Genomic DNA, 22769 nt, shown 5'->3' with positions numbered 1-22769 from the left:
TCATTTACTACATTGTGGCCACTTTGTATTATATTAAATCTATATCAAATATTATAATCAACTAGATGCCATGGAGCTCATCTGTGACTATATTCATAAGAGGGTTGTTTTAAGTCTAAAAACACAAGACCTGCAAAATGTTTTATTAACTTGGCAGTTTATAAAGTTTAAGAAACAGGTCTTGTGATCATTAGTTACCACTTAGCTGATTAGCTCTGAGCAAGCTTTCAAAATTTTAACTGGGTTAACTGCAGAGGAGTAAACTAAAGCAAAGGATTATTTTCTCCATGCAGCCAATACAAAAAAACATAGTACTGTTATTGACATTATAGCGTATCACTGTTGCACTATTAAAGACAGAAAGGTCAGTTGTTAGGATAAATAACTAGGCTCAGCTATATTGTATAATGACATCTATAGACCATTATTGTACTGAGATCATGTGAAGATCAGGGATCACAGTCGTGAGACTCATAGATATACGTCAAAACAAATGCATGATATTCACATGAGAATGTCTGTTTACTAGCGTGTAAGGAAAATCTCATTTTTCATGAGTTGCGTGTATGTTAGTTCTGTGAATGTAGATCAGTGTGTTGTGTATCACCAGAAAAAGAAGAAATGGAAATTATTTTCGTCCCACTTAGAATTGTAACAGAAAGGAACTGAAAGAGAAAGGAACTGTTATAATTAGTGATTGTCTTGAAAACTATTAATATTTTACTAAACAAATGCAAACAAATTTATAGAATTATAAATAGATATTTTTTCTGAGATTTTGAGACCACTCCTGTTGCTCTAGCTTGATCCTTTCAGAGTTATGACCAAAAACACATATTTGACCTTGGTTACCTTGACCTTCAAGTGACCTTGACCAGTTTCAACCTGTAACATCCAGTGTACCCCGGTTATATGTGTGCCAACTTGTGTGATGACTGGGTGAATATTTTCGCCCACAGATGATTCAGAATTTGCTCAAATTGCCTATCCTTTATGATAGCGTGACCTTTCAATTGACCCATGTGACCTCAAATAACCTTGGATCGTCACCAAACTTTTTTTGCGGCATCAAGGACGGGGTCTTGACCCACATACCAAATTTGGTAACAGTCAGTCCATAAATGGTGGAATTATCGCGGGTGGACAGACACACAGGGTGAATACAAAACCTGGTCAACCCTTCGAGGACCAGGTAATTAACCACATAGGGCAAGAACTACTGATGAAATGATGTCATAACTTGTTACCCTAACTATGGTTTGTGTATAAAAGTCATTGCATAGGCATAAACATTGAATCTCTGTGTGGGAATATCAGCACACACTCCTTGTGCAAGTATTGCTCTCTATTCATTGAATAAGTAAATTATCTGGACTTTATTTCTGTTACAAGTGTATTCTTTATCTAAGCAGAAACTAATGAACATGAGAGGAAAAGGTTGTTTTCCTCAACACAGCTCCTGCTCATCTGTAAGGAGGTCAACCACGATACAATACATATCTCGATACAGTGAGCTTTCAATTCGATAGGATTCAATACGATATTTCAAATCGATTCGATACAATTCAATAAAAAATAAAGGCTAAATAATGGCTGTGATACTAAAAGTCTTTGTTGAACCACTTCTTGTGCAAAGTTCATATGAAACACAAACATTTTAATCAACAAAACAGTGAAAATGTCAAATGTGTCACATAAACAAATTTCCTTTCTCTGAAAAAGCAACAAAACTGTAGCTGTAACAAAATTATTTAGTAAAATAGATAAAAAAAATACTCCTGGCGATATATTGATGCAGCAGCCCACGATATCAATATTTTATCATCACATTAAACAATACGATATTTCAATATTTTTGCACACCCCTAATGGAGGTAGCATTGCTTTGCTTAGTTCACACTACCGAACATTGTAAACCTTTAAAATGTGATAATAAATATTGCACAAAAGGCTCATAAGAGTATTTGGAGGAATATTGCAATATTGTACTGTAGTAACATTGAGATACTGCACAGTACTAGTATCATAGGACCAGTACAGCTTCTATATACCCACATATATTTTACAATGTGTAAAAAACGTAAATATGTTTTAATTTTCGAGTCCAAATTGAAATCATCCCCTTTATGTGAGATTAGAGGAGGGATTAAATATGTAACTACATCTGGAAAACAAAAGTATTTTTCAAAGATCTGAGATTTGACACCGGATTAAAGCTTCATTGGAAGATTATTTTGTATTAGAGATTATTATGATATGCAAAGATCACTGTCCACTGCTGCGTCTCTGTAATATTTCTGAAGTTAAATCCGACTGTAAGCTGATAGAGGTAGGCTTTGGTTTAATTTTATTTTTCTTCCTTCTGTCAGATCTGTTACTTACAGTTCAGGGATGTGAAAAATATATTTGAATCAGAAAATCATTATTCTTGTCATGGTATCTTCTTATTACAGGATTCAGTTTAATCGAGATGTTTACAAAGAGGTCAAAGTATTAAAAACAGAACAACAGACTATGGACTGTGAACAAAAGCATGTATTTTCTGTGAAATTTAATGCTCAACAATGTAATAAAGTAAAATAAAAGCTAAATAAATGTTTAAAAAAAGTAAGAAACAGTCACCAAACTATGAAACATGCAGTTTGCCCTGTAACATTCAAGGAGCATCAGATCGAATTCCCATGAAAATCTTAAAGGTGCATCATGTAACTTTTTGTTTGGGTGTCCGTCACATGCTTGTTTCTATGGAGATGTCATTCCTCTGCCTGAAATGTTCCACAGTATGGCATTATTACATTTATTCAATTACAGGTGGCTCAAAAATACCTAGAAAAACAGCATTCTGACTGTGAGCAGGGTCACCACTCCACAAATCTGCCCTGTAACTTGGTCTAGTTTGGTCTCCATGAAGATAGAAAGGTTTAATGCCACACTGTGAAACATTTCAGACAACACAGTAACATCTCCATGGAGAAAAACATTTGACGGACCAACACGATGCACCTTTAACTTTGCCGTGTATCTTTGTTGTCACTGAAAATAAAGAAACTGATTTTGCAAGTAAGTTTTGAAGTAGACTAACAAAAATATACAACAGTAATTTAATAATTTAATGAAAAACAAGGTATTTTTGTGTGAGTAAGCCAGCAAGAGAATATAATATCAATAAAGCCAAAATGTGAAGGAATATTGGGCAAGAATATGAGATTTTATTCTGTTTCCATTGCATTATATCATCAACAAAATCAAAACTATCAAAACAAAAGTGAACAAGTATTGATTCTGACAATATGTATAAATAACAGAAAGACAGAATTGGAATTTTATTTAAATTTTAATATTATGCCTTTTTATGATCTATGTTATAATGTTGTTTCCTCATCACAAACAGACCATTCACGCACATTTAACACACAAACCTTGTATATATTTAGGCTGAGCTCTTCTCTCAAATAGAAAACACTTTGTTCCAGCTTATGATGTCATGTGGTGATACAGGAAGTTGTGTTTTTAAACTCCATACACCTTCACTAGAATCATTTGGATAATTTCAACATTTGAATGAAAATCTTTACTGATAAAAAGGTCAAATGTAGCTGTTAACTTGAAAGCTGCCACTTCACTTCATGACATCACAAGGTGGAAAAGAGCATTTTGAGCTTTGGAGATGTAGACAGACTAATAATAAAGAAACTCAAACATGTGTGAATGAAATAAAACACAACTCCAGGTCTGTTTTTGAGGAGGTAACAACATTCTAACATGGCTTAAATTTTGCAAAATATAGGACCTGCAATGGCTTTATAATTATCTGGAAAATGATCGAAACTAGAATAAGTTAGAATGGTATAAGAAGCAATATTTTGTGTTGAAAATGACATTCTATTGTTCAAAAGAGATCAACATTGGTACTGAGTAATGACCCTTTTCCTTAGTATTGAAATTGAGTTGAAAATCTGTATCATTGTGACACCAAACACGTTATAAAGTCCAAAGTTCAAGTCCAAGTTTTTAATCAAAGTTCCTTAAAACTCCAGGAAGTTCGTGACAATCGCCGCGTTGTAAATCAGATCTGAGATGTACCCCATTGACGTGGGGGGTCCCATTTGCGGATGGTGATTGTACGGGTGAGGTCCCTGGTCCCAAAAAACGGTCTGCGGGTGCGTGGGTACGACTTGGTCCACCCCCGCACCCCCTCCGCCGCCTATCGCTCCGTAAGACACCCCGTTATGCACCAGATTATGAGGCTTTCTGAAGCTCGGATATTGTCTGTTAGAAGTTGCGGGATGGTGGTTCGGTCTTATGGTTTGAGCGAACGAATTGGGCAAAAATGCTGAAATCTGGGGTCCCATGCTAGACCTTTGTTGGTGTTCTTCATCCCAGAATCGACAGTCGTTTTTGGGGTTGCTCAGAGAGGGCTGGGGCTGATGCTGGTGGTAAGACGGAGGAGAGGATATCGTGTTGTTGTGTACATGTATCCAGTCGGAGTATATCTGGGGTACTTCGTCGCAGTTGTAGGTTTGGTCCGGTCTCAGAATGTCGGAGAAGGAGGTAGAAGAAGAGAACGTGGCTGGCATGGGGCAGTTCTCCATAACGGGACCCCTGCCTCCTCCCTGAAGGGACTTGGTGGACTTATACAAGCGGCCAGTTTTTATACTCCGAGCTCTTCTGTTTTGAAACCAGACCTGAAAGACACAAATAATCATCAGTGGTGTGACATTAAAGATGCACTATGAAATTGTTTGGTTGTCTATGGGTATGTCTAGCCTGATTCATCTGCCGGTTTCACTTCGTGGAAACCGTCTGACCTCTCATTATGATTTGTTCGCTCAACAGTAGGTGGGTACTTTTTTTATTTAACCAGTTGCTGCTATTTGGTTGAGATATATGTAATGCACCAGAACGCTCAGTGTTGTCCAAGTAATTACTGGCTTCACAGCTCTCTGCAGACTTGGCTGGTGCGCTGTCTACAACTTCCAGGGTTCTTGCAAACCATCCATTGTATTCCGATTCCTGACCTAGTTGTTGGAGAGAAATTAAACTGAACGAAGGCATTAGGTGGCACCAGGTTGGCCAGATGTCGTTGCCCTACCTGGCATGTTCCACAAAAATTTCTAGAAAAACACTTATTCTAACTTTGAGAAGGGTTGCCTCTCCACAGATCTGACCTTTCTATTACCATAGAGACCATTAGCCAGGCTGGCGCCACCTAGTGCCACCGCTAAGTTTCATTTCTCTCCAGCGACTAGGTCAGGAATCAGAATAAACTAGACGGTTTGCAAAAGCCCCTGAAGTGCGAGTTCGGGCACCAGCCAATCAGAGAAGAGCCAGACATTCTGTGTTGGCAACAATTCCTGAGATCGAGGATTTAAAGCCGGAACAAGAGAATGTTTGGTGAATTTCATCAAGGAAAAAGACATTATTGTCCTTCTTCCTACGGAATTTGTGAAAAGCTTAATATACCAGTTAACCCCATTAGTGGTGCATTACATACATCACGACCAAACAGCAGCGACTGGTTAAATGATAAAAAGTACCCATCTACCTTCAAGCAAACAAATTCTAACACTGTGAGGTCAGACGGTTTCTACGAAGTGAAACCAGCTAAGAATCAGGCTAAGAGACCAAACCAGATCACGCAAAAACATCTCCACGGAGAAAAGCATTTGAAGGACCCTCCACAAGGAAAGTTACACAGTGCACCTTTTAAGTGAATGTAGGTAAGTGAAAATTTAAAAGTCAAAATAAATGACTGATTCCTTCTCATTTACTTGAAAACTAAAAAGTGTAAGTAAGATTTTTTTTTACCTGTTCAACAATTCAAATGACAAAACTGATGCATGAACTCTATAGTATGACTGGTATGGTCCATGTAGCTGTAGTTGTATGTACGACCTCAAAAATAGGAGTTTAAAAAGAGTTCTACTTGAAAACTGAGAAGTGTTTGAGAGGTTTCTTTTACCTGTTCAACTATTCAAATGAACAAATGATGACATTGATGTGATACATGTGATACATTGATTCTATTGTGTGTGAAAAGTACTTGTATTGTCCATGTAGTGCAGGTTACTTCAAAAGGATCAGATTAAATATTGTAGTATTAAATATGATGAGATTATAAGGGCCTTTCCAGAAAACGTAATGAATGTGGACTGGATTAGAACATTACAAGGAGCACATCTGTCCAACTGACAAGAGCTGTGAAACCTGTGTTTGCTTTATTTCTGTTCAAATCGAAATGACACTTTAAATGGACGCAATTTGCAAATTATAAAGGCTGCACACTTTTAAGTACAATTTCCTCCACAAACACAACAGTCTGTGTTATATCACATAAAAACCTGTATTTTCTGTACAAACGTGTTCTGAAATGTGATTCTTGTGTTTGCTTGTCAGTCAATTCTTCTGGACGCGTTTAAAATGTGAACTTTTTAGTATCTTATTATTAAAACAAATCACAAATCTAATCACAAGCTCAATACTTGTCAGAAATGTTGCAATTTATTGTTTTTCCCAAAAAGTCCAGCCCTAGTCAATGGTGCAACATATCGAAGTAAAAGTAGTAAAGTAGTGTACTTAAGTATACATTTTATGTACCGGTACTTTACTTTAGTGCATTTTAACATGAATATTTTTTACTTCACTACATTTGAGAGCAGGTATCTGTACTTTATATTCAATTTACATTTTAACTGAAAAGTAAAAGTATTTTTTACAATAGTTTGAAACCTGCTGAAACGGCTTATGGTTTATTTTTAACAGCAATTATTTTTGCAGCAATAAAATGGCTAAAAAATGATCACTTATACAATTATTTCTGGTAAATAAATTTCAACACAAATATGTATCAAAATCACAACATTTGAAGCTTTGTTTGATCTCAAAATCTGTGTGAAATACTTTTACTTTTTACTCTTTAAGTACATTTTTACAGTGGTACATTAATAGTTTTACTTTAGTAGATTTTATTTCATGTGATATGCCCATTTTTACTTAAATAACTTTTTGCTCCAGTGTCTGTACTTTTACTTAAATAACAAAACTGAGTGCTTTTTCCACCCCCATCACAAAATAAATACAACCAATAGTAAATAAATGTGCTGTAATGGCGAGTCTGACCTGTATCTTGCTCTCGGGCAGGTGTGTGTGAGCCGCCAGTCGCTCCCTCAGTGTGATATCCGGGTACGGCGTCACAGCGAACGCCTGCTCCAGTTCAGACAGCTGGGCTCTGCTGAAGATGGTCCTCTTCCTCTTCCTCTGTCCGTCCAGAAGCACCATGGGCTCCTGAGAGGCCCCAGGACAGCCCCCCTCCTCCTCTACTGGGATAAGGCCAGAGCAGGAGTCAAGTCAGTGCATGTGAGACCTCAGATAATATTACTGTAATAATATGACTTCATGAGTACTGCCAGAGCTGCACTACATCAGGTCTAAAGCGGGCTAAGGACTGGACCAAGGATAGTGAGTTCTAAAAAAGTATTAAGCACATAGGAAGAGAATACTTAAGTTTATCTCTAATTTAAATGAATATTGTACATGTACCCCAGTTTGAGAAACACTGTTCTAAAATAATACCAACTTCATAAAAACATACAATGCAAATTTAAGTGATTTTTGTTTCCAATAATAATACTTTTAACAGAGATCAAAATTGTAATGCTCTTTTAAAGGTACACTGTGTAACTTTTCTGGAGCGGGTCCGCAACTTTTTGTCTCCATGGAGATGTTAACACTTTTGTCCACAGTATAACATTAAACTAATCTGTCTTGAATTTATATTTATCCAACTACAGGTGTTATTTATTGCTCAAAAATATAAGTTTTGACTGTGAGTGGGGTCGCCTCTCCACAGATCTAACCTGTTATTTGACTTGCAAGGCACATCTCCATGGAGACAAGCAGATGATGGACCAAGACAGGTTACACAGTGCACCTTTAATGTAAATTTTTGTTTGTTTTTTTCTTCAAAGTTACTTAAAAGTGCATTGTAAAACTTTTCTGGTGGAGGGTTCCTTAAATGTTTTTCTCTGTGGAAATCGTATTGCTTTGTCTGGAATGTTTCACAGTGTGGCATTAAATCTTTCTGCCTTCATGGAAACCAAACCAGACCAAGTTACAGGTCAGATCTGTGGAGAGGCGACCCCGCTCACAGTCAGAATGTTTTTTTCTGGTTATTTTTTGAGCTATAAAACCACCTGCAATTAAAAAAAATAAAAATTGATAGAGCTGTTTAATGTCATACTGTGGAGTATTCCAGGCAGAGCAATGATGTATCCATAGAAACAAGCAGGTGATGGACCCCTAACCCAAAAGTTACATAGTGCACCTTAAAAACATAATATTTAAGCTTTAATTCTATTTTCTTTTAATATTAAAGACGCCGTTTCTAAATGAATTTCATACCTTTGCATGTTTCTTCTCCATAGATCATCTTGAGGTCCAGCTGGTCCTTGGTCGGGTTCGGTTTGAGTCCAGGGAAGTCCGAGTGCGTGAACAGAGCCATCTCAGACCTGACAGAAGTGAAGAAGAGGACGATGGGACCTGCTTTATACCCCCCACCCACCCATGGGACGCCCCACCCATGAGCACCCATCAGCCCCCATCAGCGCTGACCCTGCCCCACACACAACTAATCCAGGTGTTATTTACCATTTTGTATTTGTTTTTCCAGCATGTGGTTTTCTAATAGAACATAAGAGGGCACAGTAGAGTAGAATAAAATAAAGAAAAGTACAACATGTAATATAATAAATACAGTGATGGATGAAGTACTCAGTTTTGTTACTTAAGTAAAAGTACAGATACAGGGGCAAAAAAAAAAAAAACACAAACCAAAACAAAACAAAAAACCCCAACTCAAGTATAAATAAAAATATAATATGAAAAATCGATGTAAGTAAAAATACTGAAGTACCTGTTTAACAATTTACTTAAAGTGTAAAACGTAATGTAGAATTTTACAAAGATTTTTACAACAATTAATTGAAATGTAATGATTTTGGTAAAGAATTCAGCTAATTTTAAGTGATTCAATAGATCTGTTCATTTTCTAGCTGTTTTTGTGTTTTTTTTTTATGTATTTAGTTTATTGAAAATTGAGACAGAAACTCAGTTTAAAAGTATAATAAGTACTTTTTACTTTTCAGTCCAAATCTAAAATGTAGTGGAGTAGAAAGTACAGATACACGCTCTCTAATGTAATGAAGTAAAAGTAAAAAGTATCCACTGTAAAATCTACTTAAGTAAAGTACAAATACCTAAATATTGTACTTTTTAAAATTAAGGACAAGAGAATATAACATTTAACAAAACACAATAATCAACATTTAACAAATTACAATAATCAACATAAAACAAAACATAAAAACATAAAGCAACACCCACAACACCAACAACAAATACAAAACAACAAAAAATTTCCCCTCGACGACACACATCGACACAAATTTGGTAAAATTAAACAAAAGTAATGTGGTGTGCAACATAAACAGCCAATTCAAATTCCTTTTCTATCTCTTTCTTCCTTTTTTTTTCCTTTCCCATTTTTAAATAAACATTTTTAGTCCCTATACTTAAACTAATATTATATTCACCATCATCATTTATCATATCATAAAAATTGTACTTTACCTTCCACCACTGATATGATATAAAAAGACCCAGAGATAAAAATAAAAATAACATATATGACCTACATTACAAGGTGGTTAAGTATCACCAGTTGAATTTGATAGACGCTTTCTGTACTTGGCTTCTGCTTGTAGCCAAGGAGAAATAGATCTGTGGAAAGGCGAGCCCACTCACAGTAAGAAGAAGAACCTATAGCTGAATGAAGGAAAAGTACTGTTGAATATTCCACGCAAAGCAATCTCCATATAGGTACCCTCCTTCTGAAAAGTTACACATTGCGTCTTTAAAATGCCATTGCTGTGTTCATGTACAGTATTTTCCACACAAACTATAGCTCAGACTTGTTGTTTATTCCAGATGCCCTTCCATAACTTATTTTTATTGATTCCTGTTGCGGCTTTGTATTAATCTGCTGTATTTCTCGGTATAGTAAGTCTCTTCAGATCCTCATCGGACTACTGGCCCCTCCCCACTCCTCTTTAGTGCTGTTTTGACCTAGAGAGGGAAAAGGGTGCTTCTGGGGTCAAAGGTTCAACTCCGAGTTCTGCTGAAAGTACCGTAAACAAACTTTAATCACATAACAGCAGCATATGGCTTATAATCCTGTTGTGGAAACGCTCTGCACTCTAGTATCAATAACTATACGAATATTATCCTTTGTTTATTTTCTTCTTACACCTAGTACTTTAAAGGTGCACTGTGTAACATTTCTGGTGGAGGGTCCCTCACCTGCTTCTCTCTATGGAGATGTTGCCTGGAGTGTTCCACAGTGTGACATTATAATTATTTATCCAAATCCAAATCCACTTTATCTCTATAGCACATTTTACAAATAAAGCAGTTTCCAAAGTGCTGCACAGACATCGCAAAATGAAGACAACAAAAAGGTAAATTGCAAAAATTTGGTCACAAAAGTCCTAAAACAATAAAACCACTAAAATCTGATAAAAACCAAACCATAAAAATCACCAAATAGCAGTAAATAAGTAAAATAAATAAAAGACACATCGGCTCACTTGGCTCACGCAACATTTATCTCTATGCAGACAACAGGTGATGCCACAGGGCCAAGTTACATGTCAGATCTATGGAGAGGCGAGTCCATTCACCGTAAGAATGCAAGTCTTTAAGTAAATAAAAGTCCATGTTACTGAATAAATGTAAAAGGGATAAGTTTAATACCATACCAGGATATTCCAGACAAACAGTAACCACCATCTCCATGAAGACAAGTAGGTGGAGGATCATCCGCTAGAAAAATTACACAGTACACCTTTAACTTAAACTATAACCTTAACTTAAATCACCCATATCTTAACTTTGAACCATGTCCTGGGTCTAATATTGAAGGATTTTATTCAAGTGTACCTGATTGCCATAGCAAAGGTTATTTTTTTAATTTTCATTTATTTCTTTATTATTATGTTTTGGACTATATCTTTCCCATAGTCAATTTTGCACTGATGTATTTGACCCATCCTTCAACTAGTGCTCTTGATCTTTCAGGAGCTGTGGGATTTTGAGCTAGGACTTGGCTTGAGTTCCCGAAAAAGCCACCCAGACACATGGAGAACATGCAAACTCAAAACAAAAATGTTCCACAAAGTCCAGGAACTGATGCAAGACAAAGTAGTGGTAAGTGATCTATTAATATTCAGAAGAGGTGAGTAGAAAAGCCAAAAAAGCCAAAAATGAATGTTACTTTAAAATCATACTTAAGTAGGAGTGCAAAATAGTAATCCAAGTAATTAGTTAAGTAGGAGTAAAAGGGTATTTTGGGAAAAGTACTACTCAAGTAAGAGAACTTCTGATCTGATCTGACATTTGATTTATAGATAGAAGTTCGTGTAATTGGACTGACAAAACATTAAATAAAGCACCAAATCTGGTATTTTCAAAGGATAGAACGAGAATAAAAAACAAAACATCATAGCGGAAGGAGCAGTGCAAGAAACACAAATGTTTATATCATTTCTCATTGTCAACATAAAGTTTTTGTCACTTACTCACAGTAGGGAGCAGGGCAGGAGACAGGAAGGGGGCAAGGGGGTCTGTTGTCCAGGGCCCCAGGCTTTAAGGGGCCCAGAACTGAACCCTCTTTCTCTGAATTTATATTAGAGGGGGCCCATGTAAAGCTTCTTGCCCCTGGTCCCCAAATTTCTGTCAACGGGCCTGGTAGGTAGCAACATTTGTACTCAAGTAAGAGTACTGTTACACATCCATAATATTACAATAAGCTCTACTGTTACTTCAATAAAAACAGGAATAGAAGTAAAAGTATGCAGGTAGAAAAGTACTACCCACTTCCCACTCCTGGTACTCAGACAGCAGACAGTGATATGTGTTTAAACGTCATTTTATTTATTTATTTAAAAGCTTAACATCACACCATACTGTATATTTTTACATCGGCATGTTATAGTACACACACATAGTCTACCAGTGAAACAATAATAAAATCAAAAGTGACCATAGATTTACTCAAAGTAGACTCATACACGGTATAAGCCTCACACACACACAAATAACACACACCCTCAGTCAATAATAATACATCAATCTTTATAGGCCTTGAACACTCAATAACACACACACACACGCACACAAAAAAAAGAATAATATTTAATAATGGAGTTCCGGTCTTATCTCAATAAAGGTTAAAAGTCCTATATTACGCAAAATTGACTCTTCCGAGCTTTAAGTCGTTGTTACCTCCTCAAAAACAGACCTGGAGTTGTGTTTTGTTTCATTCACACATGTTTGACTAACCCTTTATTATTAGTCTCTTGTTTACACCTCCAAAGCTCAAAATGCTCTGTTCCACCTTGCGAAGTCATGAAGTGGTAGTTACTTAAAATATCCAAATGTTGATTTCAGTTTGAGAGAAGAACTCAGCCTAAATCTGCAGCATTTGAGTGTTAAATGAAAAACAAAAACAAAACACAACTCCAGGTACATTTTTGATGAGGAAACATTAATAACATTATAACATAGATCGGAAAATAGCCCTTTAAATAAAAAATAAAGCCACCATTGACAATGTATAGGCAGATGTACAAATTGCCACAACCCCTTTTTATTGACTTCAGCAACTTGTTAACAAATTTGCATGGCTATAGTACAAAGTCAATGTAGCAGACACAGCATATACAGTATACTTATATTTATATTTGCCTACCTCAACATAGGGCCGGGCGATATGGTGATACAAATTGAATCTCTTTCTGACGATCTGTTGTTGTGATCCAGTCTCTTTAAAGCTCTGAGTGTGAGACTGCTGGATATAATTAAGGTGCAATGTGTAACTTTTCTTGTAGATCCTGTCTCCATGGAGATGTTGTTGCTTTATCTGGAATGTCCTGATAGGATTTTAAACATATCCACTTTGCATTTACTCAATAGCATGTGTTTTTATTAACCTAAAATCTTGCGTTCTTACTGTGAGTAGGCTCGTCTCTCCACAGATCTGACATGTAACTGTTGTCTCCGTAGAGATAAATAAGCGTAACTACTATGGAACATCCCAGGTGATTTCTCCATGAACACGACATCACTAGAAAAGTTACACAGTGCAGCTTTAAATGCAATAGAAAATACAAAAAAGTGTACATGATAGGAATAAAAATAGAAATTGTAATCTGTATCCAAGAAGGTCGTCATGTTATTTTTTGCCATATCCCCCGCTCTTATTTCAACAGTACAAAAATTGTCAGTGCCTGTAAGTGTACAAAGTCACCACTAGGAGGCAGTATTGTTTTTCATGGAGCGCCCACACTGTTCTCGACCTCCTTCTGCGGCTGTGATCGTGTGTTTTTTGGGTGGAGGAGGGTCACTCGAACTTGCGCAGGTGGTTGTACAGAGACTGGACGTAGGTGAACACACACATGGGGTCAGGTTTACGGCCCATTATCATCATGTCGTCCACTTCGATCAGACGGTCACAACCAGCTTTGGCTCTGAAAGAAGCACACAAAATAATATTAGTACTTACAGTCTTTAATATCAGGTTCATAACAGTGATATGCAACATAGCAATAGCTCTAGTTGTTGTGTCCTAAGGCAACACACTTCACTCACTAAAGGTTCTTTTATATTTTTGTTTGATTTTTACAATCTTCTCTCTGCTTACTCCTGTTCATTTATTAATATAACTTCATTAAAATGGTTTGAGCGATTGGCCCCAAAGTGACAAAAACTGAAGTACTGTAAACCATTGTTTCTCAGGTGGGTTGCAAGAGATTTTTTTTTTTAGGGTCGCAATATACAATTCTGACACGAGAGAGCGAGTGAGTATTTTGTTCCAATATTGCTGGTTCAATTGAATGTTGAAAAGAAAAAGCAATTGGCTAAAATAGGCAAAATAGGCGACTTATGGATCCTTTTATTGCTGCTTCCCTGATTGTTTTTCATAGTTTAAATCTTAAGTAATACTAATTGTTCAGAGACACAATCCCTCACCTTTATTTTGTGATTTACGAATAATGTTTATTGCCATTATTATGGTTGCAAAGTTTGTGACTTTTAAAATATGGATCCCCAGAAAAAAAAATTGGAAAACACTACTGTAAACCATGTATGCACTGTATGTCTGTATGTATGCAGTGTATTAGTCCTTTTATTGAATGCCGTAATCAGAAATAAATATTAATTTTTATTTATATTTTTAGACTAAATTAGAAATTTGAACTGTCTGGGTTTGAGGGTATTTATAGCACTTTCTTGATACCCTCCCTGTTGTTGTTTACAAGTCCTATGTTTTGCAAAAGTGACTCTTGAGAGCTTTAAGCCATGTTAGAATGTTGTTACCTCAAAAACATATGTGGACTTGTGGTTTGTTTCATTCACATATGTCTCAGTAACCCTTAAAGACCCTTTATTATCTGTCTACATCTCCAAAGATCAGAATGCTGTGTTCCACTTTGTGATGTTATGTAGTGGTCATTTTCAAGTTAACAGCTCTTTCTACCTTTAGTTCAGTAGACTGGCATTCCAGGGCTGAAATGATCCAAATTCAAAAGTCTGTCTGTCTGTCTGTCTGTGTGTATGTATGTATGCCCGTGTGTGTAAGTTTTGTATTGTGTCTATTGTTTAGTATTGTACTGTATTGTATTGTATTGTGTATTACTAATATTGTATGTTTTTTGGACCCCCTCGAAAATGAGATGGCACATCTCAAGGGGCAGTCCAATAAAAAAAAAAATAAAAAAAACTCTAGTGAACTTGTATGGTGCATGTTTTCAGTTTGAGAGAAAAACTCCCTGTAAAGATGCAAGATTTGTGTATTAAACATGTGTGAATGAAACAAAACACAACTCCAGGTCTGTTTGACATCAGAAAACACCATTATAACATAACGTCCTATGGGCCCTTTAACATGCATCTTGAAAATATCTCCAGCTAAAAACATTGACTCGGTTCCAACAAACATGTTTTGCAGCTTAGGCCCTGGCTCTACATATGTAATAAACATATAGATTTGTACAGATATAAGTAGTGTATGTGTGATCTCTTTAAGACCAGTGACCGAGGATTGAAGCGCTGGACCAAAGGGAATATTACAGCGAGTCAAATCAGCTTAATCTGCCGCTGCATTATCACACGTTATGACCCTATAGGAAGCACAAGTGTTAATCCAGGGTAAGGCTTAAACACAGGCTGTGACCTATGACCTATTATTCACTTATTTGATCTTTTAGGGTCACTGGAGGTTACAGGGGTCAGCATCTGCGATTGAGGGGTATGGCACAGAGACAATGGCCTGATATTTTCAATGCATATTTGAACTCAAACCTCTTTACTAATAAAAAGAAAGCTACAGAGACGTAACCCTATACCAAACCTTAAAGATGCATTGTGTAACTTTTCTAGTGGAGGGTCCGTCAAATGCTTTTGTCCATGGAGACGTTACTGCTTTGTCTGGAATGTTTCACAGTATGACATTAAACATTTTTATCTTCATGGAGACCAAACCAGGTCAAGTTACAGGTCAGATTTGTGGAGAGGCGACCCCGCTCACAGTCAGAATGTCTGTGTTTCTAGGTATTTTTGAGCTATAAAACCACCTGTAATTGAATAAATGTAAAGTAGAGTTGTTTAATGTCATACTGTGGAACATTCCAAGCAAAGCAAAGACATATCCATAGAAACAAGCACAGTCAGAATGTTTGTTTTTCTAGGTGTTTTGAGTTGTTTAATGTCATAAAGTGTTTTTTATTATTCTCATATTTTTACTTAGTTAAGTGGGATGATACCTGTTGTAAATATAAATTATACTTTTACACCAATTAAGAAGAGATTTGTGAAGAAAAGTTTAAAAATATGTTGAAAATGACAGGAAGTAGAGAGGTTCCAGGTCAAGTTCCAGGTCAGATCTGTCGAGAGGCAACCCCGCTGGCAGTCACAATGTTTGTTTTTCTAGGTATTTTGAGTTGTTTAATGTCATACCATGGAACATTCCAGGCAGAGCAGTAATATATCCATAGAAACAAGCAAGTAATGGACCATCCACCAAGAAGTTACTTAATGCACCTTTAAAATGTGTAACTGTTTACCTGTTGTAAATATAAATTATAGTTTCAGTCCAATCACAAAGCGATTTGTGAAGAACAGTTGAAAAATATGTTGAAATTTACAAAAAGTAGAAAGTTCTATTTAAGTGATTTTGAAAAAGAATTTTGTTGATTTTAAGTGATTCCATTTTTTTCTTACTGTTGTCTAGCTACTTTTGTGTATTTGGTTTGCTCAAATTTGGGACGTTAACTCAAATATAATGTGCTAAAAGAAATAGTACTTTTTACTTTTGAGTCCAGGTTTAAATGTAGTGGAGGACAAAGTACAGACACATGTTCTCTGATGTAGTGAAGTACAGTAAAAGTATAAAATATCCACTGTAAAACTGACTTCAGTAAAGTACAGATACCTAAAATTTGTACTTCTACTTTTGTATTTTGTTACATTTCACGACTGCTAATAACTAATGAATATGTAAAGGTAAATTTCCAGTGCTCATTCTTGACTCACTCTGCAGTCCCAAAGGCCAGTTCAAAGTTGTATTTTCTGTTGGCAGGAGACAGGGCTGTGTAGTCAAACTCTGTGGGGAAGAAGGAGTGGACCAGAGCGCAGAAGGCCATCCCATCACTCCAGCTGGACGAGAAGTTCTGGATGTCAATGTTCTACAGAAACAGAATAAAACAAAATGTAGTTATGTTTTTAGCGAGAAAGAACGTAAAGTTAAAGCACTCTTATGACGCTACTTTCTGATCTCTATTATAATGTTGTTTCCTTATTACAAACATACCTGAACTTGTCATTTTAGCACAAAAATGGTACAGGCATATATCACTGGTGCCAAAGCCTGCACACTTACTCCCAAACTGCTTTTAATAAATGGATCTTTAAGAGTCTTTGAGTGTCCAGAAAAGCGCTGTATAAAACTGATGCATTATTATTTATTATTTATCTTCATCAGGTCATGGTTCTCTCTGTGTGCCACTCCCATATGAAAAAATGAGCCATAGGAGATGTTCACACAACACAATATATAACATAATATACACTGTACATCATATAACATAAGATATTAGTTCATAGTCCATCAATCATATGTTATCATCTGGCAAGTAAATTACATTAGAAATAAATATAACATTATAACATTACAAGAAGTGTTTCATTTCATATTCATGATTCAGGCCACTAGGGGTCAGTATTTTTAAGGAATAAATATCACCCCATCTCCTCCCTTAAATATATTACAGAAGAGGAGGGGATATTAACGGACTGCTCCTACAAAGAGAAAGTTTTTATAGTTTTTAGATTATCAGGGTAGCTGCGGGGTCTTAAAAGTCTTAAAAATGTCTTAAATTTCATGTTCCTAAATTAAGCACTTAAAAAGTCTTAAATTATGTTGTCCAAGTCTTATTTTTTTCACAAAGGTGTTAAATTTCAGTAGCCTATTTTTTTGTATACTCAGTGCAATGTTAAACGGAGGGAGAAAAACAAAACAACAACATGAAATGAACATCCAATTTGGAGTATGCGCAAACAATACTTTGGTTTCTGGTGCTGGCGACAATGCATAAACAATCAGTAGAGTGGAGGAAGACGTTGGCTGGATCATGGGGAAGTGCAGGTTTAATCCACAGTGGCTCTTAGATTCTAGATATGGTAGTTGGTTGGTCTTTATTAGAATTGGATCTGGTGTTTTTCACCCGCATAATGAGTGCAATGTTGGTCTTATTTTTCATTTAAGAAGAAACTATTTTACGTAATATAAAAGCTTTACTTCAGACTGTAGTGAGACCAGCTATTCTAACATGTCAATATTTACTGTATTGACATGTGCTTTTGTTATTGAATTCATGTTTTTATGGTTGCATAGGCTTGGGTTGATGACAATAGATGATTTACAAAGGACACTTTGTAAAGGACACGAAATTCAACACAAAACTATACCTGTTTAAAATTACACTTTAAAACAGTGTTTCCCAAAGACTGGAGCGTGACCCTCAGGTGGGTTGCAAGAATTTTTTTTTGGTTCGCCTTGTCACGATCTGTGTGTAGGTCTGCAATATACAGGACCAGATTTAATGTCTAAATAGGTGACTTATGGATACCTTTTATTGCTGGTTCAATGACTGTTTTTCATTGTTTAAAACTTTTTAATTTATTTATTCAATATTTTACCAGGTCAGCTGAGAATACCTTCTCATTTACAATGACGACCTGGCCAAGAGACTGTATAAAACAGAAGCACAAACTTCAGTAATACTATTTGTTCATTGAGTGACAATCACTCAGTCAACAATAAACTATCCTCAGTAATGTTCAATAAGGCTCAAATCCACCTTTATTTTGTGATTTACAAATAATGTCTATTGACTTTGGTTGCGAATGTATGTAACTTTTCTGGTGGGGGGATCACTGTTGCCGTAGCGATGTTACTGCTTTGCCTGGAATGTCCCACAGTATGACATGTAACTTATCTACCTTGCATTACTTTATTTTGGATGCTTTTACTGCTAAAGCTGCCTTGAAAAACACATATTCTTACTATGAGTGGGGTTGTCTCTCCACAGATCTAACCTGTAACTTGACCTATATAGTGGCATCACCTGCTTGTCTCCAAAACAGAAACAGCTCCACGGTGACCAGCAGGTGGCAGAGCCTTCAATAGAAAAGCCACATAGACACTTTTAATGTGGTTTTCACTAAGTCTTTATGCCTGTCTCTCTCATAACCATTACAGACAAAACATTGGTGGTTTGTCCTACTTTTGGGGCTTTCTTTGTGTCTAGAGAATTCTTTTAAAATAATGTCATTTCAGGCTATTTCTGCTTCAAATCAAATGGACATCTTCTTCTCCATCTGAATATATTTGAGTGTGTGTGGTGAGCTTGTACTTAATAAAAGTCTGGTCTCTAGTCTCTAACCAAAACCACATGCAACAGCTGGCAGAGCGCCCACTGGAGGTTAAAGAAGTGCAGCTCCTCCTTCAGTAAAAAACAGTCCATTTTACTGCCAAAGTGAAGTGTAAAATACAATTCAATATGGCACGAGTATTACAGAAGAAGCTGGAGTCATGGGTGGCAGACAGACTAGGTTTACAATGGGACAGTAATTGTAACTTAACTGGAGAAAATTAAAGCAATAAAATAAGACAGATTTGTGTTCATTAAAAAGCTATATTCAAAATGTTGTGATTGAACCAAAAGTAGTTTTAGTTCTTGAGATTCATGCTACGCTACTACTGGTACTACTACTTACTACTACTACTACTACTACAACTAAAGCAATAGAACTTACTCTTACCATGTTACAAACTGCCTACAATTACCATACCATCCATGGCCTAAAACTGCACTTATTACTACAACTACTACTACTACTACTGCTACTACTACATCTACTTCCAGTATTATTGTTACAACTGTTGATGTTACTTTTAGTGTCAGCAATTACAACATCTTCCAGTACTACAACACCTACTAACACTACTACTACTACCATAACTACTATTACTATGTCAACACCACTGTATAGCTCAAAGCTTTTTATTTATACTGTCTTTTTAAGTAAACTATTCACCGTAACTACAGAAGGATATGTATGTTCTGGTAGTACAAGTTTGTCATACATAGCATTTTTTGAAAAGCTCGATCTAATGATTTTTAATTAATTAATCATCCACTGGATTTATAATGCGCCTCTTAAGACTCCCAAAGAGCTTTTAGTGCAGTATTCATTCACTTCAAACTCAGTGATGGTAAGATACTATTGTAGCCACAGCTGCCTGGGACATGCAAGGCTGCCAATCTGCGCAATCAGCCTCTCCAACCACCACCAACACTCACACACTTATACCACTTTCATACTAGGCAATGTGGGTAAAGTGTCTTGCCTAAGGACACAATGGCAGTTTTTACCACAGGTGCTACACTGTGGTCTCCAGTCAAAGTACTAGGCTTTAACAAGCAGGTTTGGCCACATATACATACATACTTATTCACATATCGGTTCAGTACCTGGTATCCGATGGTCTTGGAGCGGCACCATTCGAGCAGGATCTGTTTAATGCTGCTGGCACTGGACACTCCAAAACTCTGAGAACGCTTCAGTTTGGGCTTTGAATCCATGGCTTTAGGACCCCTGCAACAGAGGAAGGACAGTTTAATACTCGTTAGATGTCATGTAGCAGATCTGAAGAATTAGAATCAGATATCCAGTCCATGCAAAACATTTTGGAGATACATGTGTCCAAAATAAGTTGCATTCACATACCATCACAACATAGTTCACACTATAGTTTAAAACTGAGCTAGAGGACATTTCATAATTCTATGGTGGAGTTTGCTGTTTAAAATGTATATATCTTATGTTTTGATAGTTATTTTAAATAGCCAATTTTACGTTATTTTCTGATCTAGGTTATAATGTTGTTTCCTCGTCTAAAACATACCTGGAATTGTGTTTTGTTTCATTCTCACATGCTTAGCACAAAACCCTTCTTATTTAGGCTGACTTCTTTTCTCAAACTGAAAACTGTGCTCCACTGTGTTTGTGAATTGCCAATCTGTACTGAACCAAAAGTAAAACGTAACTGTTAACTTGAAAACTACTACATCATGACATCACAAGTTGGGACAGAGCATTCTGAGCTTTGGAAATGTAGACAGATTCATACTAAAGGATTACTCAAACATGAGGTACATTATAACATGGCTAAAAGCTCTCAAGGGTCCATTTAGCACAACATGGAACCTTTTAAAACAGTGATCTCTCATAGTTATAGAGAGTTATGTCACCCCCTGTCTTCCATTTGAAAATATGACAAAATCTATAATGTGAGCCCAAGCTGTTGTCATGTACCTGTTGTTATTCGCCTCTGACTCCAGTTTCTCAAAGATGGAGCGCCGAGCCTGGGCGCCGATGTTTCTGGGCAGAGTCTGAGACCGGACCAGCTCCCTCCTCCTCTCTCCTACTGCCCGCTCATTCACTGCATCGCTGTCTCTGTGAGGAGGGGACAAATGCATTTTAAACATAGTGTACATATGCATATTGCACCTTATATCTTTAAGTATCTATATGTATGTCCTTTGAGATAATGACTCTTGGATAATGACTCTTGGTTACCTGTCCTGTTGTGGAAGTCCAGAGTATGTGACACACTTTGGAGGAGCGGAATTGGTCTTTTCTGTAAAGCACAAACCTGATTATTAATTTGAATTAGGACTAAACAACAAAAAATATTTAAAAGTGCACTGTGTAACTTTTCTGGTAGAGGTTCTGTGAAATACTTTTCTAAATGGAGATGTTACTGTTTAGTCTCGAATTGTTAAACCTTTCTATCATCATGGAGACTAGACCAGGCCAAGTTACAGGTCAGATCTGTGGAAAGACGACCCCGCTCACAGTCAGAATATCTGTTTTTCTACGTGTTTTTGAGTTATAAAACCACCTGTAATTTAATAAATGTTTTTAATAAAGTAGAGCTGTTTAATGTCATACTGTGGAACATTCCAGGCAGAGCAATGACAGCTCCATAGAAACAAGCAGGTGACGGACCCCCAACCAAAAAGTTACACAGTGCACCTTTAACTGTAAAGAGGCTATAACCACTGCACAGGGACAAAACATAAGGAGATTTCTTTTGAAGGTGCTACGATTCTGGTGGAAGACCTGCTACCTTCTTGTCTCCATAGAGATATTATTGCTTTGCTTGGAATGTTCCATGGTATGACTTTAACCATTTCCATCTAGCATTTATTAATTACATGCGTTTCTATTGCTCAAAAATACAATAATTCCTTCTGTGAATAGGGGCAACTCTCCACAGATTTGAGTAGTTTAATCTATACTGTGGAATATTCTAGACAAAACAATAACGTTTACATGGAGAACAAGCACATGGCAGACCCTCCACTAGAAATGTTACGCAGTGCATCTCTAAACTATTCTGTTCATTGTCTGTAAGGTAATTTTTTCCCATATGACAAAAAAAAACATCTTTGTCTGTTTTGATTAAAATTAAACCTTGATTGCATCTTGGTTAATAAAAATAAAAACATACGCACCATACATATGTTAGGGTAAATACTGCCTACTTAATCTGGTCCAAATGAATGAACATATACTGTATTTGAAAATGTGAACTCACCCTGAAGCCGAGGAGATCCCAGAGTCCGGACTGGAGCTGGGGTCCATGTTTTCACTGTGGGGGCTACAGAAAATAGAGAACATTACAATACTTCTCTGATAGAACATCCCACCGCCTGCTCGTCTCCATGGAGAAGTTTTTACTTTTCTTGGAGGGTTCCACAATATGGCATAAAACTTAACTAGTTCCATGGTAACAAGCAGCTCAAGTTACTGGTCAGATCAGTGGACAAGTGAGCCCACTCCACTTACAATAAGAATGCATGTTTTCTGAGGCACCTGTTCTTGAATAAATGCAAAATAGATGAGTAAAATGCCATACTGTGGAACATTTTAGGCAAAAGCAATAAGATCTCCATGGAGAGTCAAGTATTTCAGAAATGTAGAGAACAATTTGTAAAATATATTTCACTGAATTCATACTTGTAATGATTTTGGTGTGTACTTTCACTTCAAATTGTATTGTAGTAACAGTACCTTTTTGGTTG

General features: G+C 36.5%; 2 protein-coding genes across 2 annotated transcripts in view; both read right to left on the bottom strand.

The window, feature by feature from the left end:
• Positions 1 to 4025: 4025 nt before the first annotated feature.
• On the bottom strand, positions 4026 to 8500 carry LOC110160372 (homeobox protein SEBOX-like). Its single transcript, XM_020925012.2, has 3 exons — positions 8401 to 8500; positions 7120 to 7319; positions 4026 to 4685 (listed from the first exon to the last, which is right to left on the bottom strand). Exons 1-3 carry the CDS (start codon positions 8498 to 8500, stop codon positions 4026 to 4028), a joined length of 960 nt encoding a protein of 319 aa, XP_020780671.2.
• Positions 8501 to 11967: 3467 nt separating this feature from the next.
• Positions 11968 to 22769, bottom strand: part of smtnl (smoothelin, like) — a 55737-nt gene continuing 44935 nt past the window's right edge. The window contains 6 exon segments of the mRNA XM_020925004.2: positions 11968 to 13583; positions 16648 to 16799; positions 20151 to 20274; positions 20995 to 21135; positions 21259 to 21319; positions 22283 to 22345. Coding sequence (XP_020780663.2) covers positions 13457 to 13583; positions 16648 to 16799; positions 20151 to 20274; positions 20995 to 21135; positions 21259 to 21319; positions 22283 to 22345 — 668 coding nt within the window. The 3' untranslated portion in view covers positions 11968 to 13456.

The sequence above is a fragment of the Boleophthalmus pectinirostris genome, unplaced genomic scaffold (assembly GCF_026225935.1).
Source record: "Boleophthalmus pectinirostris isolate CB_2022bp ecotype Guang Dong unplaced genomic scaffold, ASM2622593v1 HiC_scaffold_9, whole genome shotgun sequence".
Lineage (NCBI taxonomy): Eukaryota > Metazoa > Chordata > Actinopteri > Gobiiformes > Gobiidae > Boleophthalmus > Boleophthalmus pectinirostris.
The sequence above is the reverse complement of the archived record's forward strand: the minus strand, read 5'-3'. Positions and strand labels throughout refer to the sequence as shown.

What these genes read in the sequence shown, in the direction of transcription:
- LOC110160372 (XM_020925012.2), bottom strand. Translation starts at nt 8,500, where the DNA reads ATGGCTCTGTTCACGCACTCGGACTTCCCTGGACTCAAACCGAACCCG. An exon ending in TGGAGAAGAAACATGCAAAG is followed by an intron (nt 7,320 to 8,400) that starts GTATGAAATTCA and finishes GCCTTATCCCAG; the next exon opens with TAGAGGAGGAGGGGGGCTGT. An exon ending in TGCCCGAGAGCAAGATACAG is followed by an intron (nt 4,686 to 7,119) that starts GTCAGACTCGCC and finishes TGTGTCTTTCAG; the next exon opens with GTCTGGTTTCAAAACAGAAG.